This window comes from Corvus kubaryi, unplaced genomic scaffold (genome assembly GCF_017639235.1).
Source record: "Corvus kubaryi isolate FWS band 111438036 unplaced genomic scaffold, C.kubaryi_AGA036_p1.0 37385, whole genome shotgun sequence".
In the NCBI taxonomy this organism is placed as follows: domain Eukaryota; kingdom Metazoa; phylum Chordata; class Aves; order Passeriformes; family Corvidae; genus Corvus; species Corvus kubaryi.
In genome coordinates, this window is record NW_024581127.1 from 3,775,054 (window position 1) to 3,796,908 (window position 21,855).

General features: G+C 37.6%; 1 protein-coding gene across 9 annotated transcripts in view; it reads right to left on the minus strand.

Moving 5' to 3' along the window:
• Positions 1-21,855, minus strand: part of EYA1 (EYA transcriptional coactivator and phosphatase 1) — a 164,449-nt gene that overhangs the window by 37,602 nt on the left and 104,992 nt on the right. For all 9 annotated transcript variants that reach the window (XM_042036293.1, XM_042036291.1, XM_042036292.1 and 6 more), the window contains 3 exons: positions 13,035-13,174; positions 11,713-11,796; positions 5,663-5,752 (listed from right to left, as the gene is read on the minus strand). In XM_042036293.1, coding sequence (XP_041892227.1) covers positions 5,663-5,752; positions 11,713-11,796; positions 13,035-13,174 — 314 coding nt within the window. The remainder of the gene's footprint in view (positions 1-5,662; positions 5,753-11,712; positions 11,797-13,034; positions 13,175-21,855) is intronic.

A 21,855-nucleotide genomic window follows, 5' to 3' on the forward strand; every position in this document is an offset into this window, starting at 1 on the left:
CGGGTGGAGCGGTGCGAGCTGCAGTGTCGGCAGCAGAGCGAGGCGCAGCGGGAGCCTGCCCGGCCCTGTGCAGCGCATGGTGGAGCGAGCCCCGTGAGAGGAGCGGCGTGTGGGTGGCGGCTGGCAGCGGAGCGGAACTGTGCCTAGCCAAAATGCGCGCTGGAGCAGGGCACGGGGGGCTTGTACTCAGGGCCCTGGCCGAGACGTGGGCACGGCCCCAGGCAGCAGCAGTGCAGCTGAGGGCAGAGGCGGCGGTGCGCAGGGAGCTGAGCAGCGCGGCCCGGCCCAGCCCGCACAGCCCCGAATGCAACCCCGGGAAGAGCGCGCAGGCACGAGCAGCCCCGATGGCCCCAGCAGCACTGGCAATTCCAACACGGGAGCGAGCGAAAACGAAAGAGAAAGCAAAAACACAGAGAGACAGAAAACAGCAGCCACTCGGAAAAAGGAAAAGATCATCGTAGCTAAGGTTTTAGGAATAGTAAAATGGTATAATGTTAAACAAAATTATGGTTTTATAACAAGATGTGACAACCAAGAAGACATATTCGTTCATAGAACTGCTTTTAAAAAGAATAACCCTGAAAAATACATCCCAAGCTTAAGAGATGGCGAAGTAGTAGAGTTGAAAATTGTGCAAGGTAGAAAAGGGTTACAAGCAGCAGAGGTCACTGGGCCTGATGGTGTTTCTGTAAAAGGCAGTATATATGCTAAAAATCATAGTCATGTTAGACAATACCTCCATTATAAGCCCCCCTACAGTCTCCCTTTCCTAATCCCACCTTTCCCTTTTACCCTATATCCTATTACCCCCAGTGTATTCCCAATCCGTTTTTTCACCCATGGTTTCCCTCACAAAACCATGCCTTTGCCAATTGTTTCCCCAAAAATCCCTTTCCAATGCCGAGTGGGGGATGAAGAGGGGGAGGGAAGAAATTAACTAGTGTTGTTTAGAGTTCCAACTGGTACAAATGGAAGAAACCCTCTCCTGCCTCAGTTTCCCCACAAAGCATGCCCAGAGAGTCCTGTCTCCCTACCGTCAGCCTTAAGATGTTCCAGAGAATCTGTTTGGACATTTAAAGACTCAGGAAGGTGGCTTGTTTTGTTTTGAAACTGTCCTTGTTATCTCATGTTTATCCAGTTGTTTTCAATGTTAACTTTTAAACCTCTTTTTGTTAAAAATAAACGGGTGAAATGTTGGGGCCCTCCCCCTGCCATGTAGCCCTGGGAGAGGGGCCCTGAGGGGACACATGGGATTTCCCTGCCCCTGCTCAGCCTCGTTCCCATTGGTTGGTTTGTGTCCCCTGCGCAGGCAGAAGGACCCTCGGGTCCCGTGATTGCCTCAGTTCCTCGGCAGAGCCCCGGCCATGCGGCTGGAGAAATAAACATCTCTCTGAAACATCTATCAAGAATCAGCCCATAGGTATTTCTTTTCCACGGGCCTCGTTGTCTGATACGCGTGTTGCAGTATCCCTGCTGTAACACCCTGCCGAGCAAACTGCCACACCATGACCTGCCTGCCTGCCCTGGTTACGGTGCTCCTGGGCACAGTGCTCACTAGGGCTGCCTACTGTGGGAAGAGGGACTGGACACCAATTCTCCTGGCCTTGCAGATGCCAGGAAAGTAAGCCACTCTCATATGAGCTGCTGGCTCCTGGTGGGTCTCTGTGCTCCCCTGGGCTTCCCTGGGGTGAGGAACACCCCCCATGAGCCATGGTCCCCTGCTCTGCTGTAGGACACACCTGCACCGGAGCTGATCACCTCGGTGGATGTCATGTTTCAGACCTATCATCAAGTCACTCATTTCCCTAAAACACTGGAGCATACCTCCTAAAATACATAATATGTGTAATTGCTCCATACACACCTTTAAAATATTATACCTTATTATCCCTATCACAACATAATCAGCATGTAAAATCAAACATTATTTTTGGATGAGGTAACTGTGGTTCTCTTGAGAGCACAACATCAATTTAGTTATTCCCTCTTGCACACAATTAAAATTCAACTATAGAACAGAAAGTATGAGATATTTAAATAAAAAAAGCTTCAATACTGAAAACCAAAAGCTCTTATTTGGAAGCCCAAATGCAGATTTTGGAATCTAAATTTTATAGAACACTGCACTATTTTCTACTGTTTAGCCTAGTACACTTCTATAATTTCATTATGAAATTACTGCTATTGCAAGAAAACACTGTTTATTATGGTACTTAGATCAAATTATACATAAGTAAACATTAATATTTTTCTTTTCAGTATGTTAAAAACCTTGTCATAGCCCTTTAACATGCTGTTTAAGGAATGTTCCTAAAGACCAGAAATTATTTGCTATTACATCACTTTGGAATTAATTACTCCAAATAAATCTGTGCAAAGTGAAGGAAATAAGCAATTTATTTTATTTTTTTCAAAGTAATAAGAACTTGTACAAGGGTGCAAATCTAAACATACCTCACCCATCTAGAAACAGAATACTGACTTCAGACCTAGACAGTGAGATCTGACTGAATTTTTTCAATGACTTTGAAATTTTCAATAAAAATATTATTATTATTATCATTACTATTATATAAAGAACAACATACATAAAATTAGGTGATTCATTTACCTGGCTGTACCCCCTACTAAATTCAGATGGGTAAACCAGTTTTAAACTGATAGACATTGGCACTGATTCCCTTTATACAGACTAAAAATTGACTGCCAAAGTTTAGAATTTAACCTAATAACATTATTAAATCTCTAGGCTGAGCTTTGAAAAATCAGGTCATATATAAATCAAATTGTGCTTCAGAGATCACTGCTGCAACTCTGCCCTTTGCATTCAAAATGTTCAATCGGTCTTCAGCATTTTATAAGAAGAAAAAGTATTTTTACTTGGATAACATGAGAGCTGTTCTGATTATAGAGTTTTCTGGAATGCGTTGGATGAAAGAAGATTTTTATTTAAAAACATTAAGTTGTGGTATCTGGAAAAATGTGCATCATAGGCCAAAGTTATGACAGATGATTGCCTGCCTGTAAAAGCAGCCTCTCTATATGCCAAGAAGGGTTCCCTCTGAGCCTGGGTGAGACAGAGGGCATCAGCTTTCAGGTTCCCACTTTGAATTAAGCCTAGACCCAAAAACGTCTACTCTGCAGGTTAGATATGTTCCAAATCCAGCTTTGCCTTTCTTCGTACTATGGCTGGGCAAGGATACCCAAACTCTGCAGCTCACTGGCAATGGTGCCTACAAACATCTTCATTCCCAACAGCCCAGATGCTTGTGCTTGTGAACTGGAAAGCTTAGGCCTGAGTAGTGTCACCATTAGATCTTTCAGACTCACTCCTTCATCAGTGAGAACAGATGCTTTAAGCCTGAGACACATCCAAACCAAATTGTCCACAGTTTTCATGAAAGCCTGTCAAGCTGTGGGCAGCCTGAACTTCCAAACCACCAAGCAAGGACTTTTGAGTTTCTGCGATGGATGTGAGGAATCTGCCCCAAGGTCACAGCCCTTGGAAAACTGGCAGGCCCTGCTAGTTAAATGGTGATGCTCACAAGAATGACAGAGTGTGGCTCCAGGAGGACATGCTCCTTCAAAAACACCACGTGCTTGTGACATGTTCCAAAAAAACATGTCACTTCTGGTGAACAGGAATCCTCAGTATGTGATGAGGTCTAGTCCTTATGTGCTGCTTCCCACAAAGTACAGGCTCTCTTATGTCCTTTCACTGTGTACTTTTCTGAAGGCTTCTCTAAACACACTGAACATGCTCTTCACTCCTTGGACAAGGCATGGTCTTTCAGACTGGAGCTTATGTTCCCCAGACATAAGGATTAGAGCTCATGTGCAAGGACATGAACCCAACTGCTCACTCCTGGGTGCTTCTATGTATAAGGAAGACAGAATAGGGTATAGGCACAAACTGTAACACTTCAGTTTGGAGACACAAGATAAACTGGGTTGTTATGGTGGAAATGCAAAGAATCATTTCCAGGGAGCTCCTATGCCTCCATGAACCACCTGGAGCAGTTGTTTTCTCACACACAGCTTCAAAGTTCTTCAGTGAATAAACTGCTGTGCCGTACTGTTAAGGCTGCAATATGTCTATTAGCAGAAGATAATCTACCACCCCTAAGACACGATTGATTAACTTTCATTAAAGTCAGCGATGTCAACAATCATGTATGAAGTGGCTACATATCTGGCTCTGCATAGCAAATGAAAACACACTGAACTTTATTAAATATACTGCTAAAACACCGAAAGAGTAGTACTTTTTCATTCCGCTCTGGTTAAAATGAAATATAACCAGAAATCAGAAACAGAGTTGGAAAATAACTAGTATTGTTATATTTTTAGACAAATCTGAAAAATAATTCCTATACATGCAACTCACTGATGGTGCTTCTTCTATCCAAAACAATCATATCTTTACATACCTTCATGAAAGAAAACGCTACTTTAAAATTTAAAGAAACCAGCTATTTTACTGTAAGTATAAAAAATACTCTAAGGAATGGAAGGAAAAAAAACCCATGTTCAATAATTTCATTACATTCTAAGATGCCAAATCATCTGTGAGTGGTTTCTTTTTAGATGAAAAGAAATCAAAATATAGGACAGATGTTGGACAAACCACATTTGAGGTCTATCACACACTGGCATTTTTCAAATTATTTTGGCTCATCTATTGAATAAGGTGTATTTTGCTTGATTTTGAAAAGGGAAACATCAGGAAATATTTAAAGGCCAATTGCTGCCAATTAACTTTGATCAGCAAAAGTTGCATTTGAATCTTTTAGATTCTTTTGCCTGTCTGGAATAACACACTATTCTAAAATCTAGCAAAACAACAATGTGATGATTAATGTGTGTTGGCAGCCCCACCACAAGCTTGCTTAACAGCTGGATTTTAAATAAACAGCTGTCTTCACTATGATGGGAAAGAAATCTGACTGTTTTCATGTTTTTGTGTCATTAAAATATGATCAGAAATTGCTTTTTTCCCTTTTAAGATGAAACAGCCAGGCATTACAGTGACAGTCTCTTTCAGCAGTTTGGAGAGTTTTGGAACAATCTCACAACCATAGGCTGTGCAGGCTAAAAAAGCCCTTGGCAAGGCACCCACAGCTCCTCGCTGCAAGCTGCAGGCAGAGGCACCCTGGCACAGAACACCCCGTGCCTGCCGAAGGCAGAGCAGCCTCAGGAACAGGCTGTGGACACAGACAGCCCATACATCATTAATGATGTCCCTTGGAGCTAAGGTAACTCTTGCCCACAGTGGCATGCAAGCAAGAAATCTGTACCCAGCCATCAACTGTTTATAGAAGCTGAAGTTTAATATTTAATGGCCTGTGCAGACTATTGAATTCTGCACGTTTATAGATCCTTTCAGTGTATCCGCTTTTGAAACTTGTCTACTGTCACCATAAATGCTAAAACCTGTGAGGACAAAACTCTACCATTTAAACTGTAGGAACATTTGAAGGGCAGTGCAGACATTTAGTGTAGATATTATTATATATCCTAATGACTAAATGATACAGCTTTTTCTAAGCATTTCTGTATTGAAACTCTGCAAATAATTGTCAAACCATCTAACAGCACATAAAACCAGACAAATATTAAACATTAAATCATCTCTGTGTGTTTTAAAAGAATGAACACTTACTTCTAAATCGTTAAAGAATAGGTGTGTGTCCGCCAAATTGAAAATCATCTCTTCCATTCGGAGTCCAAGGGACACAGAAGTAGGAGGATCCTTAAAGAAGAAATTAAGCAAGTACACCATCAATACTGTGCCTAACATACATACCCAAATACAAACGGGAGGAACAGCTTTTCGTAAGATACTACTCATATTAAATGCAACATCTGCTTTGTCAGTTTCAGTTCAGTACTTGTCTCATCCTGTACTACGACTCTTACCAGTAACACTCAAAAATATGACTGTAACTCAACTGGCTCCAAGATTTTGCAGTGGGACTTCTGTGGTCACCCTCACGCATCCCTGGCACAGACTTTTTGTTCTCTGTTCACCTAAAACTTCTCCAGATTCTACAACTGTTCACAAGTTTTGTGATCAACCAGGGGTATGATAATGCTATTGTTACTCAAAATAAACTCTCACTGGTCACAAATGACAGGATTCAGTGCTGGGAATACCTAGTGACTTTAAAGCAAAGAACTACTTTTATTTGCAAATGGCAATTATATTTAAAACCACTCCTTGATTGTCCACAAAACCATGCTTTAATTATGCTTCCAGTTGGGCCCACCCATACAGATTGAACAAAACTATTGTTTGTTATTAATACATAACACACTTTAACTTCTCTACAGAAATTACCATAACAACTTATTCCTTACTGAGATAATAAACTCAAAAAGCATGTTCAGCATTGTGGTTACTAAATGCATTACAGATGTTTGTCTCGTTTTGATTTTTTTTTGTGTTTTATATATATTTTCAATCTGGAAAAATGGAAAAGAGAGCCTAATAGATAAATTTGATATAGACTTTCTCATTTATAATGCACTATCCAAGTGCACAGGAGCATGAGTTTGAAAAAACATGTTATATTATCTCATAACACCCTCTATTACTAATGTTAGTTTGTTAGGAATTATATTTTAAATAGAACTGAAGAACTGACAACCCATATTTTACTTAAAATAAGCTAATATTCTAAACTTGATGACAAGACACAGTTAAAAAGCAAAAGATGCAGTCCTTAGTTTCTTTTTCCACTCTCAATCAAATTAATAGGTGTTTCAACAGGATCTCTGAACTTTCAAACATTTTTCTGTAACTACTGGTTAAAAGCAAAATGAGTCAGTAGTAAAGAGCTGGAAAAGAATGTTGATTTGGCAGCCTGTTTGCCTTCTGGAAATGCCAAAATCCAAGAACTACTATCCAGAGAAAGAATTTTTGAAAATTAGAAGCAAAGCTACATCGAGCAGACAAAACATCTATTCTTGAATTCACATTCTTGAATATACATTAAGTTTTTTAAAATTAAAAAAAAAAATAGCCCTTATAAATGGGGAAAAAAAATTGCATCATACTATTTTGATGAACTTTGCCCTTAAAAATAAGTCTTCTATTTAAACTGGCACAGTTAAAAAAAAAAAAAAAAGAATATTTGGCTTCTTAATTCAAATGGAAAGACTTTAAAATATGAACAAAAGTATTCTGTCTCTCTGTTTTAGTATTTCTCTATTTGTAGACCTGTGCCTTCCTTTCCTTTTGTAGGCATGTGAGGTGGAAAGCAGGTGGTATTTTCTCTCTATCTATGCCTGAGGCTTCTTCTCCCTTTGACATTTCTGCTTATCTTTGTGCCCAGTTAGCATCTCATCATCCGACACAGCATCGGGCTTCTTTTTTTTAACAGACAAGGATTTCTGCTGAACCTGAGCACTAATAGAAGTCAGCCCACAGAAGCCTCTGCTCTAGCTATTAAAAGGAGTTACATGGCTAAAGGTCTAAGATGCAAATGAAGACCACTTGCTACATCTTGATAGCAACTGCCAATGCAGCAAGGTAGAAATAATTCCCTTCTGAGCTTCCATCCATAAATAGGAACATCATTTTAAAAGCAGAATAAATGGGCAACAGAGCATGATAATGGTTATGAATCCATTTGACTAATCTTAAACAAATGGCTGCAAATATATATTTTATGTTTCAGTGTAAACGACAGTTTTTTAACTTAAACATTTTTATCACATTCCTGAGTCTGTAAAAACAGATTTTTGTAAAGCTTTCTAACCATTTCACTCCAAGATATTTTTACATGGCAGAAATAAAACAGAATCGCTTTCTCTAAAGTAATAGTAAAATAATGTCATTTATTAGATAATTTAATTAGGCAGAAAAAAATAAAGAAACTCATTGGCACCTACTGAAAGCATCAGATTAAATAACACAAAAGCTAAAAGAAGAAACAAAATGGACTGCTTTTCAAAGAAACCTTAACTCCTAGATTAAACACAATCTTTTTGTATAGGAAGTTCCACTTAACACCAATCTATGTTAAACTGTGGTCTCAATACCTACATCTTTAAGAGAAGCAAAAACCTTATCTGCATTAGCGTTTTAAGCATCTGTATAGTCACAAACTTGCAACTGGTCTAATAAAAAGCACAAGAACCTTGGCTTAAAGCATCATAGTAGATCAAACTCTGCCATCAGATGTTACAGTGGGGGCTGTAAGCTTTAAAAAAAAGACAAGGCTAGAACAAGGTTCTGAAAAAATAATCCCACACCCAACCTTCTTTTGCAATTTTTGCAACTAATTGCTAACTAATTACTGTGAGGTGTCACACAATGAGTAGGAAAGCTAACAATCTCTTATTGTTGCCTGGGATTTGCAGGTTCAGTCAGTGTCTTTTCAGGTATGGTCAAAATCAGGTACAAATCTCTGAGGGAGGTACAGTTTAACTAAAGAAAAGAAATACCAATGTCAAACTGCTTAAGTAGGCCTTTTGTTTTGAATACTGGCTTTGGAGCCAAAACATTGCCTGTATGTCATTTCTAAATTCTACCTACTTGATTTCTTTGTTTTGTGGAGAAACAAGAAGCTGAAAAACAGGAAAGTTCACTTTGGGTACAAGGCTTATTTTCCACTTAAGCCTACAGGTCACAAATGAAGGGTTAAGTGAAACCAGGCTTTGTTTTTCTCTATCTCTAAAGTATATTAAACCACAATAAAATAGCTTATAATTTAAAGGAAAATTCCTTTAAAACCTCTGCATATAACTGCTTTAACTGAGGATGGAAACGTATGTAAAGACCACAGTATTCTAGTGCCAATTCTGAGCTGTATTTTCACCTGCTCCAAGACCCTAAAGGGCTCCAAGTTTTTCCAAATTCCAAAACTTAATCAGCCCTAATGTCAATTAAAGTAACTAATAACTTTATATTTGATCAATATACATATTTTAAAAAGGTACATATTAAAAAAAAAATTCAAAACCTAACAGAAATGTTTTGTTTCTTTTTCTTCTCTTCTGGAAGGATAAATCATATTCTTAGAGTTTCACACATTTCCCTTAAATTCACTAAATTCAAATCATCCTTAAATAAAAATGTAGTGCTTTATGAAGTAGTTTGTGTCATGACTGCACAAACTGAAAAATAAAGGTGTTATTTTGTTACAACAAAGCAGAAGGACAAAAGCAGGAGGCAAATAGAGCACAATAGCAGCAAAAGGAGAGCAGGTGATAAAAACAGATGAAAAAGTAAGAAGATAGAGAAAAGGGTGGCACAAGTAAGGAGGAATGAGGTAGAGAATTAGGCAAAGAAAATCAATCCCTTCAGCAGCAAGGCCGCACATCATTCATAGTCATTCACCTTGAAACTCACTCAGGCTTTATGAAAAGAGCTGAATGCCAAGTTGCCAAATCCCCTATTATTTAATTAGGACATTTTTGTTTGTTTGAAGATCCAGCTTTTGTATTTTAATGATTATGTGATCAGCCTAGATTTAAGTTTTTAAAAGGGCATTTCTAGCCCTCACCACAGAGCAGAAATATAAGAGAACATGATGTTAGATTGCTCATAAACCAGAATACAAGTGAAAAGAATAATAATTCCCGCCAACTTTTTTTTTTTCAGATTGACTTATGATCCAGATTTCTGATTTTAAAGGCCAGTAATCACAGACAAACACTCTTAAAAACATGCACCTTCTGCTGCCACAAATAAACCCTAAAATTCTCATATGACAGATACATGTTATATTATGTTTGTTTCGAACATTTGACACTTCCTCTAACATCCTTGGAAATGGCTAACTGCTGTCTGAAGCTGTCAATAACCCAAGAGAAACTCTGATTTGAATGAAATCTTAAGAAAACAAAACAAGAATTGCACAGTTTCATGACAGCATCTGAGAGCCAAAGACAGGCCTGTTGCTACCCCTCACCAAAAAGATTTAGTATTTATCCACAGCATAAGCACTAATGCCATCATTCCTCTCAACATCAACAATTGGTTGTTGTTTAGAAATGCAGGAATATTGTGCCAGATGCCACACAACCAGAGCCAGCAGCCGGGCAAAAGCTACACCTCAGCTAAACAGTGCCAACAGTGATGGAGCTGCAATCAGGAGTCAGCCCCCTCCTTGCAGCATATGTATTTATATCTCTGCAACTGAACACCAGCCACTTTCCTCAACTTCAACCATCCAGCAATAAAGTGTTTATGTTCAGGCCCCAATTAATGAATCCACTACAGGGAACTAGTAACAAATGGAAAAAATATGTTCACATTAGTACTTCTACATCAATGACTAATTACTTAGGCTTTTCCAGCACTATTCTGATGCCCAAAAGCCAGTGGTGAGTCTGTCATCAGTGAGCTTCTTTGTGAGCACTGGGATTTGTTCTCCTCATTCTGAATTGAATTGGCATAGATTTTGGGATGCCACACAAAAGCTGGTTTTAGTCTGAAAAATGGAAAATAACTTTTGGTAACATTTAATACTCTTCTATAATGCTTTTGTCCATACATATCCATACAATAATTGTTGAAACATTCAAGTTCTAGTTTCTTTTTACTACCTAAATATAAACTAACAATACCTAGGAAACCAAGGCTGCTGAATTAACCAAATATAAACTAACAACACCTAGGAAACCTAGGCTGCTTAATTAACTTGCTTTTCTGACATATAATGAAAAAAACCTAATTATATTCCTCAAACAGGTACACTGTTATTACAGCAAACATTTCTGAAAACAAACCTTGCCTGAACAAGCAAGAAAGGTTGCAAAGTAGTACTTTAGATTTTTATAGAGCAAAAAGCTGTTGAGAGAAACTCAGAATCTGACCTAGGCACAGACAATTGGAGGTATCTTTGCCCTTCCCTCAGCTGGGTGTAGGGTAAAACCTTTTAGTGCTCAGCAGAAGGTTTACAAGGAGGCAGAGGCATTACATAAAGCCAGACAAAACTATGTAGTTGTTCTTTACATGTAGAAATTTTTAAGGTTAACAAAAATCACATTCCAGTTATAACTTGCATGAGGTGAACATAAAAGGCTATAGCAGATTTTGGCACAAGCTGAGATGTTAGCTTTCAAATACAATCCTGAAAAGAAGTCTGATCTCATAAGGACATTCCATTCATAAACTGTTCCTATTCACCTAAAATCATGTTTCTCTTCTGAGAATTACCAAGGAAACCCACTGTCTGTAGAACATATTCATTAGTTCAGTTATGATTTATAGATTGTGCATAATAGAAAGAATTGACTCATAAGCAGACTTTCAAAAACATCAGTCAATATGTAGATTAAAAAAATGTAAGCTAAACAATTTTACACTAATCTGGCCATGTCCAAAAGTATTCTTCCTCTTGCCTTCTCAGTACAGAGCACAGCCAACTGGTCAAAAAAAACATTCCTGGAAGTTCTTAACTCTCTGAGGGGATGCAGACCTTTGCAGATTTTGATGATATCAGGAGGTTTCAGACAACCCTGTATCTACAAACCAAACCTCAAGTGGTCAAAGTATTACTCCCAACACTATTTCAATACGTACTGAATACAAGAGCTGAGTAACTGCAAAGAATGGACGTGAAACAGCTTGGTATTTTTTGTCTTGTAACACCTGTACCAGTTGGCCTCTAAAAATAACTAATGTTCTGGTATGCCTTGTGTATCAACCATAAACCAGCAAATATCACTGAACATTCCCATCAGTTTCTTGACACTTACCCTTCCGTATCTGTTAGCGTAGGACCCTGTAAGCAAGGAATGGAAAATGATGATTGTCTCATCCAAATCCCAAATGAATACTCTCTGTAAAAAGAGAATCAAATCAACGTGTTCCTCTGTGAAGCTAACACTTGAAATGGAAAGTTAAAATTTGAATCACTAAGCACACAAATGGGAAAATTGTATTGAAATGGTTGCATATCAAAACCATAGTTTCCTTGCCATTTATTTTCAAAACTAACCAGTTTTTTTTCAGTGGGTAGGGTAGTACAATCTGTTGGCTTTTTATTACAATTGCTATTATAGCAAATCCTTCTATTAGAATAGAATTAGAGTATTGTCAAATATACACAGAAAATGAGATTGTACAATGTAATTTTTGAAGCTTGATGTGAGATAGAAACGGAAATAAAGAGAAGCATCTGAAAATTAAATCCTTGGGGTTAGAATTCTGTATTTCTGCAAGTCTTACAAAACAAAATTCATATAACTGCTCTTGAACATTACCTCTAAAACCAAAACAAAGTAGACTGCAGCTAAGCACTTAAATCCCCTTAATTTTGGCTAATTTTAATGCATTTTAGGCACCTGAAGAACAAAAACTATGAACTTGGATGATGTATGTATAAAACTTACGGCATCAGTAAATAATTCTTTTGCTTAGAGACAATGGAAAATATGTGTTTTAAATTTGTCCTTCGACCACACACAAAATGATATCTTAATGAAAAATAAAGTGTTCAAATACAAGTATTTTAAATCCTGGTGAGGTTGTATTTCCTATGATGACAAATGGGGTAAGCTTTTGGAAAGGAAAAGTAATGCAGTGTGGACACTCATAGCTGTGGTGTGTCATTGGAGATGTGTTCTCAGCATAAACTACGGGCCACTGGGAGGAATGTGAACACAGCATGAGAGAACAAACCCCACTATTGTGCTAGAAGTGTCTCCTGTCCAAATGCAAACCTTTCTTTGACTTGGGAAAAGCTTGCTCCTTTTTTTTCTTTTTTCTTGGTTGCTTTTTTGTTTTGTTTTGTTTGTTTGCTTTGTTTTGTTTGTTTGCTTTGGTTTGTTTGTTTGCTTTGTTTAATCAAAATGAGAAAGAAACACCCAGTATTCACCCAGGGTTTTTTTCTGAGGAAATAGGAGCTCATCCTGAAGAAGGTTCTTTAGAAGAAAAATCCAATTTTCTATGAAAATACTGTTAAAAAAAAGAGACCTTCAATGCCACTTTATTTTTGATGCGCAAATAACACTTCTCTGTGAAAAATAATGACAAAAATAAAGTCTGTAACAGGACAAAGACATTTTATATAAAGTACCTCCAGGTCAGAGTCAGGTGGTGGTGAAGGATTATTGTTTCTTCTGCCACGTCCACGTGATTTCCCATCTGAGCTACGACGCAATCTATCCGAATCTGAATCTTTAATGGGGGTGGATGGACTGTGGATTGTACTGTATTCTGTTGTAGTAAAGAAAGGACACTTTTTACCTTTTGGTTCAATATTCAAAATGTTCAACTTACTTGCTTACACCAAACCCAGTCCTAACTAAAGTAATTAAATGTAAAATGGTAAGTGGTAATATTGATTCATAAATAATTCAGTCTAGCTCAAGATATATGTAAAAACAGAGGGATAAACTATTTCAGTAAACACATATAAAAGACTTAGTAGAAAAAAAAATCTTAATTCCTTCAATTATTACAAGACTAAACAAACAATTTTAAGGGATACCAGCTTTTCATAAAACAACATTAATTTAACTCTAGCTCTTCAAACTTAAATACTTTAAATGCTTTAAAATAACAGTTACGGTGATGGGTAAGAAAAATCCAACCAGGTGTGAAAAAAAATTCAAACATATAGAAATTGAAAAATTTTCCAAATTGCCTGGTTGCAGACACTTTTAGATTGCTACATTTGAGACAGAAGAACAGAATTATTCCTAAATATAGCATAAACAAGAGTATTTATTTTCCTAAATAATTTAAATAATTTAGTGCTAAATATGCATCAACTGCAAAGATGAAATTTCTAGTATTTTTCAAAGGCCTAGTCAACACCGAACATTTCCAGTGAGTACCTTCAAGATAGGATAAAAATCCTTACAAACATTATTGCATGCTAATTATTATGCTTCAGCAACATTTTTTAATAAGAATATTTACTGTTACTGAACAGGTGAAAAAAAGAATGATGATTCATGTAGTTAAAAACAAGAGTTTTTCTGAAAACATGCTAGTTTGAAGATATTTTGCTACTCTTAACATCCATAGATTTTATCACAGTGAATGCTTGTACATTAACAAAGCAGAGATCCAGCATCAATTACCTTCCCATTAATTCAATTAGCAGTACCATAGTCCTCAGAAACACAACAACACATTTTAAAATCTCTTTTGGGAACTTCCTTTCATAGTCTGAAGGTCACAAATACTTTTATTTTGATGGTCACCATGATTTCTTTTCTTTTTCCTAAAAACACTACTTTAGTGAAGGCAGCTGCAATTTTTATGTTTCTCAATTTTACTGCTCAGTTAATATTAACTACTCTTTAGAGTCCAGTAGATATAAAATTTTTCATTTTAATCTGCCTAGACTGTGGCATTCCAGCTTGAACAGACAGGTATACTTCTCACACAGGGGATTCTCTCTCCTAGGAAAACATCCTGCTGAGGTCAAAGGTTAGATTAAGGAGGAGACTCTGGACATCTGTGTAACACCACATATGCACAATTACTCAAAATAATAACAGTTGCTTGTGCTGAATGAAAGGAAATGGTCTTGGAATTCTCATGCTCAGCCTTCAAAACTACACTTACTGAGAATTAGCATATCTTATATATTTCACATTATGTATTCACCTAAGTATTTCAGGCTACATCAAACAAAGCAGAACAAGTTAAGATGTAACTCAAGGTTAAGCACCGAATCTTCTGAAGACATCTGACCTTTACTAAAAGAGTGATTCTGTATGTGTCAAACAACAAAAATTATCCAGCCACGTCTATCTACACATCGCAATAATATTTTTTTTTTCTTATGACAATGCACACTTCAGAATATTTATTTTAGTGATTTAAACTTTGAATGCTGACTGCTCTTTCACCTACTGCATTTAACCATAAATAAGAAACAGTAACAAATAGTACCAATTTCCCAATTAATTTTTCTGCTATACATTAATAAAATCTTTAATAAAAAGAAAAGAGAAAGAAAACAATGCACAAAAGTCTTAAAATAAATTATAACCCTGTAAAAGAAACAGACCAGAATTTCTTCAACAGGTATACTGACCAATGATGTTCTAAATAAGTACTCTAAAATTTAGGTGTAATGAAAAACTGCATTTCCTATTGACTAATTTAAATTAGGCTGCTTTTGGTCTCTGTCACTGTTCTTAGGAGTGCGTCTTTAGTTCCCAGTTTTAAAAATCTTTCTCACAGTCATGCTATGCCTAAAAGTTTCAAGTATTAAACTTGCAGGAGTAATAATAAAAAAAATAGGGAACAGTTAAGATGGAAAGAGTAGAAACAAAACTTCATGACAAATAAACAAACAAGCAAATCTAAACGAGTGAGCACACAGAGCAGAGCATGGTGGGGGCAGGGAAGAAAGTCTGTTTGTAAGAGCCATCCAGCTTTCCATCTTTGCAAGCACCTTTCACTAATAAATACTGCATCCAAAATTTCAGACTAAGGGCTGCAGGTTTGAGTGGAGGCTCATTTCCATTTCCCCTTCACAGGTAATCTGTCTGGATGCACCAGATCCTCACCTGACAGAAAGGCTCCCACCCTTGCCTCAGGACCCCTTCTTGGGACCACTGTGCCTCCATCATTCCCATAAAAGATTTGTCTGTCCTGCTTTTGCAGATCTCTCCAGGAAATCTACTCTGCTGCTTGGACAGCTGTGTCATTAGAACATACAACTTCAGCATTCATTACAGCAGTAGAAGTTTAATCAGTGAAATCAGAGGCAAAATCATTCTCTTCATTGTATCTGCATGCATTTGAAGACTGTTCACAGATCCTCTTTGTTGTTATGTTAATCCTTTCCTGTCAATCTTCTTTGCTAGGCTCTGACTGTCATTTTCTACAGTCTCGCCAAACTGGACAAAATAATGCAAAGCAATGTCAAGCAAATCTTGACTTCCTGAATGCAGGCTACCCTCCCCTGGACACCACTTGGCATGAAAAAATTTGCATTTTCTACAATATTTTCCATAAATGCTAGATTCATCATTCCTAGATCATCTTCTGAGGAAGAGGTGACATTGAACTGGTTGTTTCTCAAAGACCTGGCCAAATCTTGCACATGAACTGAATAAGCAACACTGCAAATACCTGCAGCTTCCAAGTCTACTCAGGAGATCAGTGTGTTACAAACAGTGTGACAGATGGCAGTAACCCATGGGGAGAAAACCTGACATTGTGTGCAAGAAACTTATTCCATATATGTAAAGGGAAACCTCCACGTGCACGGACAGCTCACTGTCCAATGGTTGCTCTCGGGGCCTCATAAGGAAACCCAGTTAAAGAATACAGTGTCCAGCTGAGCCCTGAGCCTCCACAAGCCCAAGCCCTGACAAATTCTGGAGAAAGAAAAACAACAGTGGCTGAGGGTACTCTGTGTACCACTAATATGTGGAGTACTGAGAGTGGTCCGTGGGGAAAGGTAGAGCCTGGAAGAAGCTGCCAACATTCCCCATCCCACATTTGTGCAGTTCATCATTCCTGCCTAAATGTATACCTCACACCTGCTCCTATTCAGATCACATCTCCATTTTTTGAGTTCTCATCCCGTCTCCAAAGACCTCACAGCCCCTCTCAGCATGGTGTCATCTACATATTTAATAGACAAACACATTCTGTTCCGTCACCTAAATGATTAATGAAAATGTGGTCTGGTGCTAGGCCTAAGGCAGACATTGAAGAATGTTGCTGTAGCCATCCTTCTATTTTAACAGCAAGCTCTCACTCCAGAGTTCTCTCTGGACATGATTTCCTAAACAGCTTTTTATCCTTCTGCTGTAATTTCTGCCAAACTTCTTTAGCCTAGTTTGCTTTTAAGACTGTTAAGTGAAAAGGTTTAACTGCCAGGGCATCAAAAGACTTGCTGAAGTCAATTTACATGGCTACAAACCATGTTATCATAATACTCATTACTCTATAATCACTGGTAAGTGATTTGTTCAACTTCAGCTGACTTCATGGTACCAGCCATACTTTAGTATTAGCCAAGTGAAATGATGATGTTTCTAAAGCATTGAGTTCAATTTTATCCTGTTCTTGAGCATCATAAACACAAATGCAGGAGAAAACCCTGCCCTCCACATAATCATGAGCAGGGAAGGGGATGAGGATCAGATCCATTGCCTGTCCAACACCAAAGCAAGATCACCAAAGGGAGCTGGCAGCAGCCTGGTTAAATACAAGGAGTTCAGATAAAAGCTACGAGCTTTGTGGCACATTTTGCCAAAACAACCCCATGCCAGACTCCCAAAATATTACAAGGGCTCGAGAGGACCCTGGAAGTGAAGCATTCAGGGATGCTACAGGTGCACCACATTAGCAAAGTCAGATCTGTGGGACCAGGCAAGGGGTGGCAACTATATCAGGCTCCGATATCTGTTTCTGAGAGGTTATTTCAGTGCAAGTGCATCCTGATCTAGTCTCCTGGGCATCCTCAGTAGGGGCTGGAGGAATTAGGAACTGTCCTGGAGAGCACCTTTCAGGTTAGCTTTGACTGGAAGGACCCCATTTGGGTGCCCTAGGACTGCTCTGCTGAGCCAAAGCTTCACATCAAAACAGACCCTACTCAAAATTAAAATGCTAATGCAGGCACACCCTAAACACACAAACAATAGCAGGTCTGGAAATCCCCTGAGACAAAAATATCTGGAATCTGGAGAAGTGCTTAGGGCAAGTCTTACACAAGCCTAGCCTGTGCTCGCTGCTCCCAAGGTGCCTGCTGATGGCCCCTGGGGCAGGCAGGGCATGGCCTGGTGGATCCATCTGTCTGGACCACTACAACCATCTCTCTGTGTTGCACATGCCTTCACAAAATTGTATGAATAATGTAGCAACAGTTATTCTTCTGCATCCATGGACATACACATCATTTGAGACCTCCCTGCTACAGCAGCTCTCTGTACTTTGCCCCAGACAGACACTAAACATCATAGCTTATTTCTTCTTCACACACTCAAGAGTTCCCTCTTCCAAACCTTGGATAAATGTAAAAGACCCACTCTTGACTTTTACAGTCAGTAAGAAAAAACCATTTTCAACCCAGATTCTATAAATGTCTTATTTTCCAGGTGTGACCAGTACTCCCCTGCCTCTGACCTGGTAGCAACCCCTGTAGTATATGGTGGCATCAAGCCTGACAGAAAAAGTAACTGTGAGGAATGAAGTATGTTGACATCCTGGCTTAACTAAAATAAATGAACCATACTGTATCAGACTTTCCTCTATGCTTCAAGGCACTGTATAACTGCAACTTGACATAAGAGTTCATAAGCTTATACTTCCCTTTATACATCACTCTGGGCAGTGTTGATGGTTTTGTCACACAGGACAATTTTCCATCATCTCAAAAATAAAAATACCTTGATTACTTATGAACAGATAATACAGCTGCAGAGATAGCATTTACAACACCATATTCTGTAATTCATTTCTGATTGTTGTGGAAATCCCCCCTAAGTAATTGCTGCATTTTCTTACTGTTGATTTTGATGTACAGCAATAGTGCCCAGTGACAAATCTGGGGAAAACTGGCTATGCCAGAAAGCCCAAAATCAAGTCTGTCTCTAAGTAAATCCAGCTGGTGAGTGTGTGGGTAGAGCTTTTGCTGTTGACAAAGGCATTGCAAATTTTGTCAGACTTTTTCCCCACTACACTGAAAGGTTATGCAAAAAAAGAGTAAACATACATTATCAAAGTAATCATATCTCATGTCACAATGTAAATTACAGGGATGAGGTGGGTCTAGGGTAATTAGTACAGTCAAATGTCTCTGCAAGTAGGTATGTACAAAAATTTTCCATTTAGATTGTGACCAGATTAATGGCTTCCCCTTAAATCTTATACTTAATTTTGTCAGTGTTATTTCAACTCCTGTGCATCCAATAAAAATATAAGATTCAAGTAATTTGAATATGTCAGTCTCACGCTATGATTTTCTTACTTTTGCATAATTAAAGTTTCCTTTTGCATAAATAAAACTAAACACAAATTCCATGAGCACTTATACAAACTTCTACTTGCATACAACTGGAACAGGATTAAACAATGCAGTAAAATCACATGTATTTGTGGATTTTCTTTTCTTACTTGCCTATAAAAAAAGATAGTACTGTATTAGTAGTAAGTAAAAGCACTAAGTATTGCAAGAAATACAATAATGCCTGCTGGCAGGAACACAGAAGTACATCTCTAGTGCTGCTTTGACAAAATGTCAAAATCCTCACTTGAAAAACAAATTTAATGTTTGTATATTGAGAATTAAGAGCATGCTATTATAAACTTGACAGAACCTCTCAACAGTCTGTTAAAAATAGTGGCAAAAATGACTATTTATTTCAAAGCTTGGTTGAAGTTTTGATTTAGGATTGCGTATTTAAAATAATGACAAAATATCATGTATAACAGTATTTATAAACTATATATGGCCACAACCTAAAGTGGTCCAGATTTTTTTTCTCCAGCTTTCTTTGTAGAAGAAAAAAAGTGAAGTAATGGGCCAGTAGTATCTGTATCTGTTGTAGTTATTTCTCCCTTACTCATTAATTCCATTTTCAAACAATTTGAAGTCATTGTTACTTTTAATCCCACCAAAATCAAAGATCAACATCCCAGGAGAACAACCATCATCAGAAAAGCATAACCAGTACATATACATAACCATGACATAACCTTGTCATTCATTATTGTATCCAACTTAATTTCTGTTTTTACAGAATTTTCCGTGACTTTCCTTCCTTATATAAATATATCCTCTAGGTTTGCTCTTCATTTATATTTACAAAAAAGAACAAACATAAGAGTACCAGAAATGTACTGTGAATATAGCTGCATTTCTTTCCATTCAGGTATTAGTGAAAAGTTGCCTACACAAACGATTTGCTCTGTTTCACTTTTCTGTCTCTAATTTATTGTTATGAAACACGATAAGAAGAAACCAAAAGTTCATTTCCCTTTTGCAATACTAAATGTGATATAGTACTCAAGGAACAAGAAGTTTAGTCTTTAAGAGCAAAATAGTGACCCATGTCTGAGACCAAATTTTGTTGGCTTGCACAGCCCTTGTGAGGTTTTTAATCTGCATTGTGAAGTATGTGAGTAATATGAAAAAACCCCAAACCTTCCAGTAATATATTAAACATACTTATTACAGAAACCAAGGAAAATGAAGGAGATTGAATCTCAAGAACAATGCAAGTCTCTCTTGTCAGAAACACTGTTTAATAAATTATAAATACATCATCATATGAAATAGAAGGATAAATTCATCATTCCTGACCGAATTAAAAAAAAATTGCACAAATCAAGAATTTTTTATTACCAGCGGTGATGATGGAGTCGAAATATTGCAAGAGAAATTATTACAGCTTTAGAAAAGGTAGTCTTTTCTTATATTAGCTCCTAGAAATACATGTTATGAATGTTACTCTAAGTATTTTTGAGCATCAGGGTAGGCATAGGATGGGGGCGTAACTTCATTTGTCTAGGGTAAGTTTCAACATTGGCAAACAGCTGGAAACTAAGTAAGAAAGCATAAAAAGGACAGACATACACATAGCACTAATTCATCCACTGTCTCCAGTGATCTTGTGCATCAAGAATTTCTTGTTGTCTGTGTAAATCTAATATTTGAGCTTGTCAAAGTTATGCTTGAACTGGCATAAACTTTTTACATCCACAACATCCTGCGTGAAACACAAAGAAATACTGCTTTTGTTCACTCTGAACCTATTTCAATGAATTTGAATATTGGAAGGGAGAACAAACATTTAATTATTTATCTAGTTCTATTCTCTTTTATAATTTATTTACTATTACTTCTCTTGATACTACAGCTTAGACAAAAAATCAGCAACTTTCTGATTATGTCACTAATAAAAATACAGGCTTTTGTTCACAAGAAAATAACATTAATTTGTATATCTGATTTATGGATACAAAGTCTATAAACCTCTGTGCAAAGAATAGTTTTGTCCTGACTGTGGTACAAGAAAGTTTCAAATCCTGTAAGCAAAGAGAAAGAAGAAACACTGCACATGGAAAATCTCAGGTTCTTCTGCAAGAATCCCCACATGTTCTGGATTGCATGGCAAGAAACTTTCAAATTTAACTAGTAACTGAAGGAAACCACAAAAGGATTATTTTATATTTAGACAAGGAATTAAATATATTTCAAGTGAAATTATCTGAGATTTCTGAGTCTGCAAAACTCTACTAAAAACGTCACAAGAGCACATAATTACTTTCTCCCTTTCACATTTTTCTTACCAGACTCTTCTGTTTCACTTATTGGCCCAAATTCATAGAAACCACCTATGTCTGTCAAATTATTCTGGTGCCTCTGTAAAGTCTGAAAGCTGCTCTGTGCTTGTCCTGGCATAGTTCATAACCACACAGATTGCATGTTTTTTTTAAATACAGAAGATGTCTAAGGATAGACAGCTGCAATTCAGCAGCTGGAGCCCATCCTACTAAATGTGATGGCTCTGCACTGCTCCCCACCATCCCTCGTATCAAACATTCCAGTTGTGGTAAAGAATCAGCAGCCTAACTTGAGCAGATGTGGCAAAACAGCCTACAGAAATTTTACTAATTGCAATAAAAATTTGTTTAATTTTCTCTTTTGTTCTGTTTTTTTGACCCAACCATGAATTTCCATCTGTTGAATACACCTTTCACTTGTACCCACTCCACCAGCATTCCCTTCCTACATGCTGATCCCTCTTTTCTTTGACTCCAGACTTGCTTTGTCTTCCAAGTAGACTGTGTATGAGCTCAACGGAAGGTTTGCAATAAACCTCAGCAAGAAAAAAGTAAAATCATTTACACTGTCTAAGGAGAAATGGCAAGCGCAGCACTGGATTCACTGACGGGTCCTTGCTTCCCTTCTACCA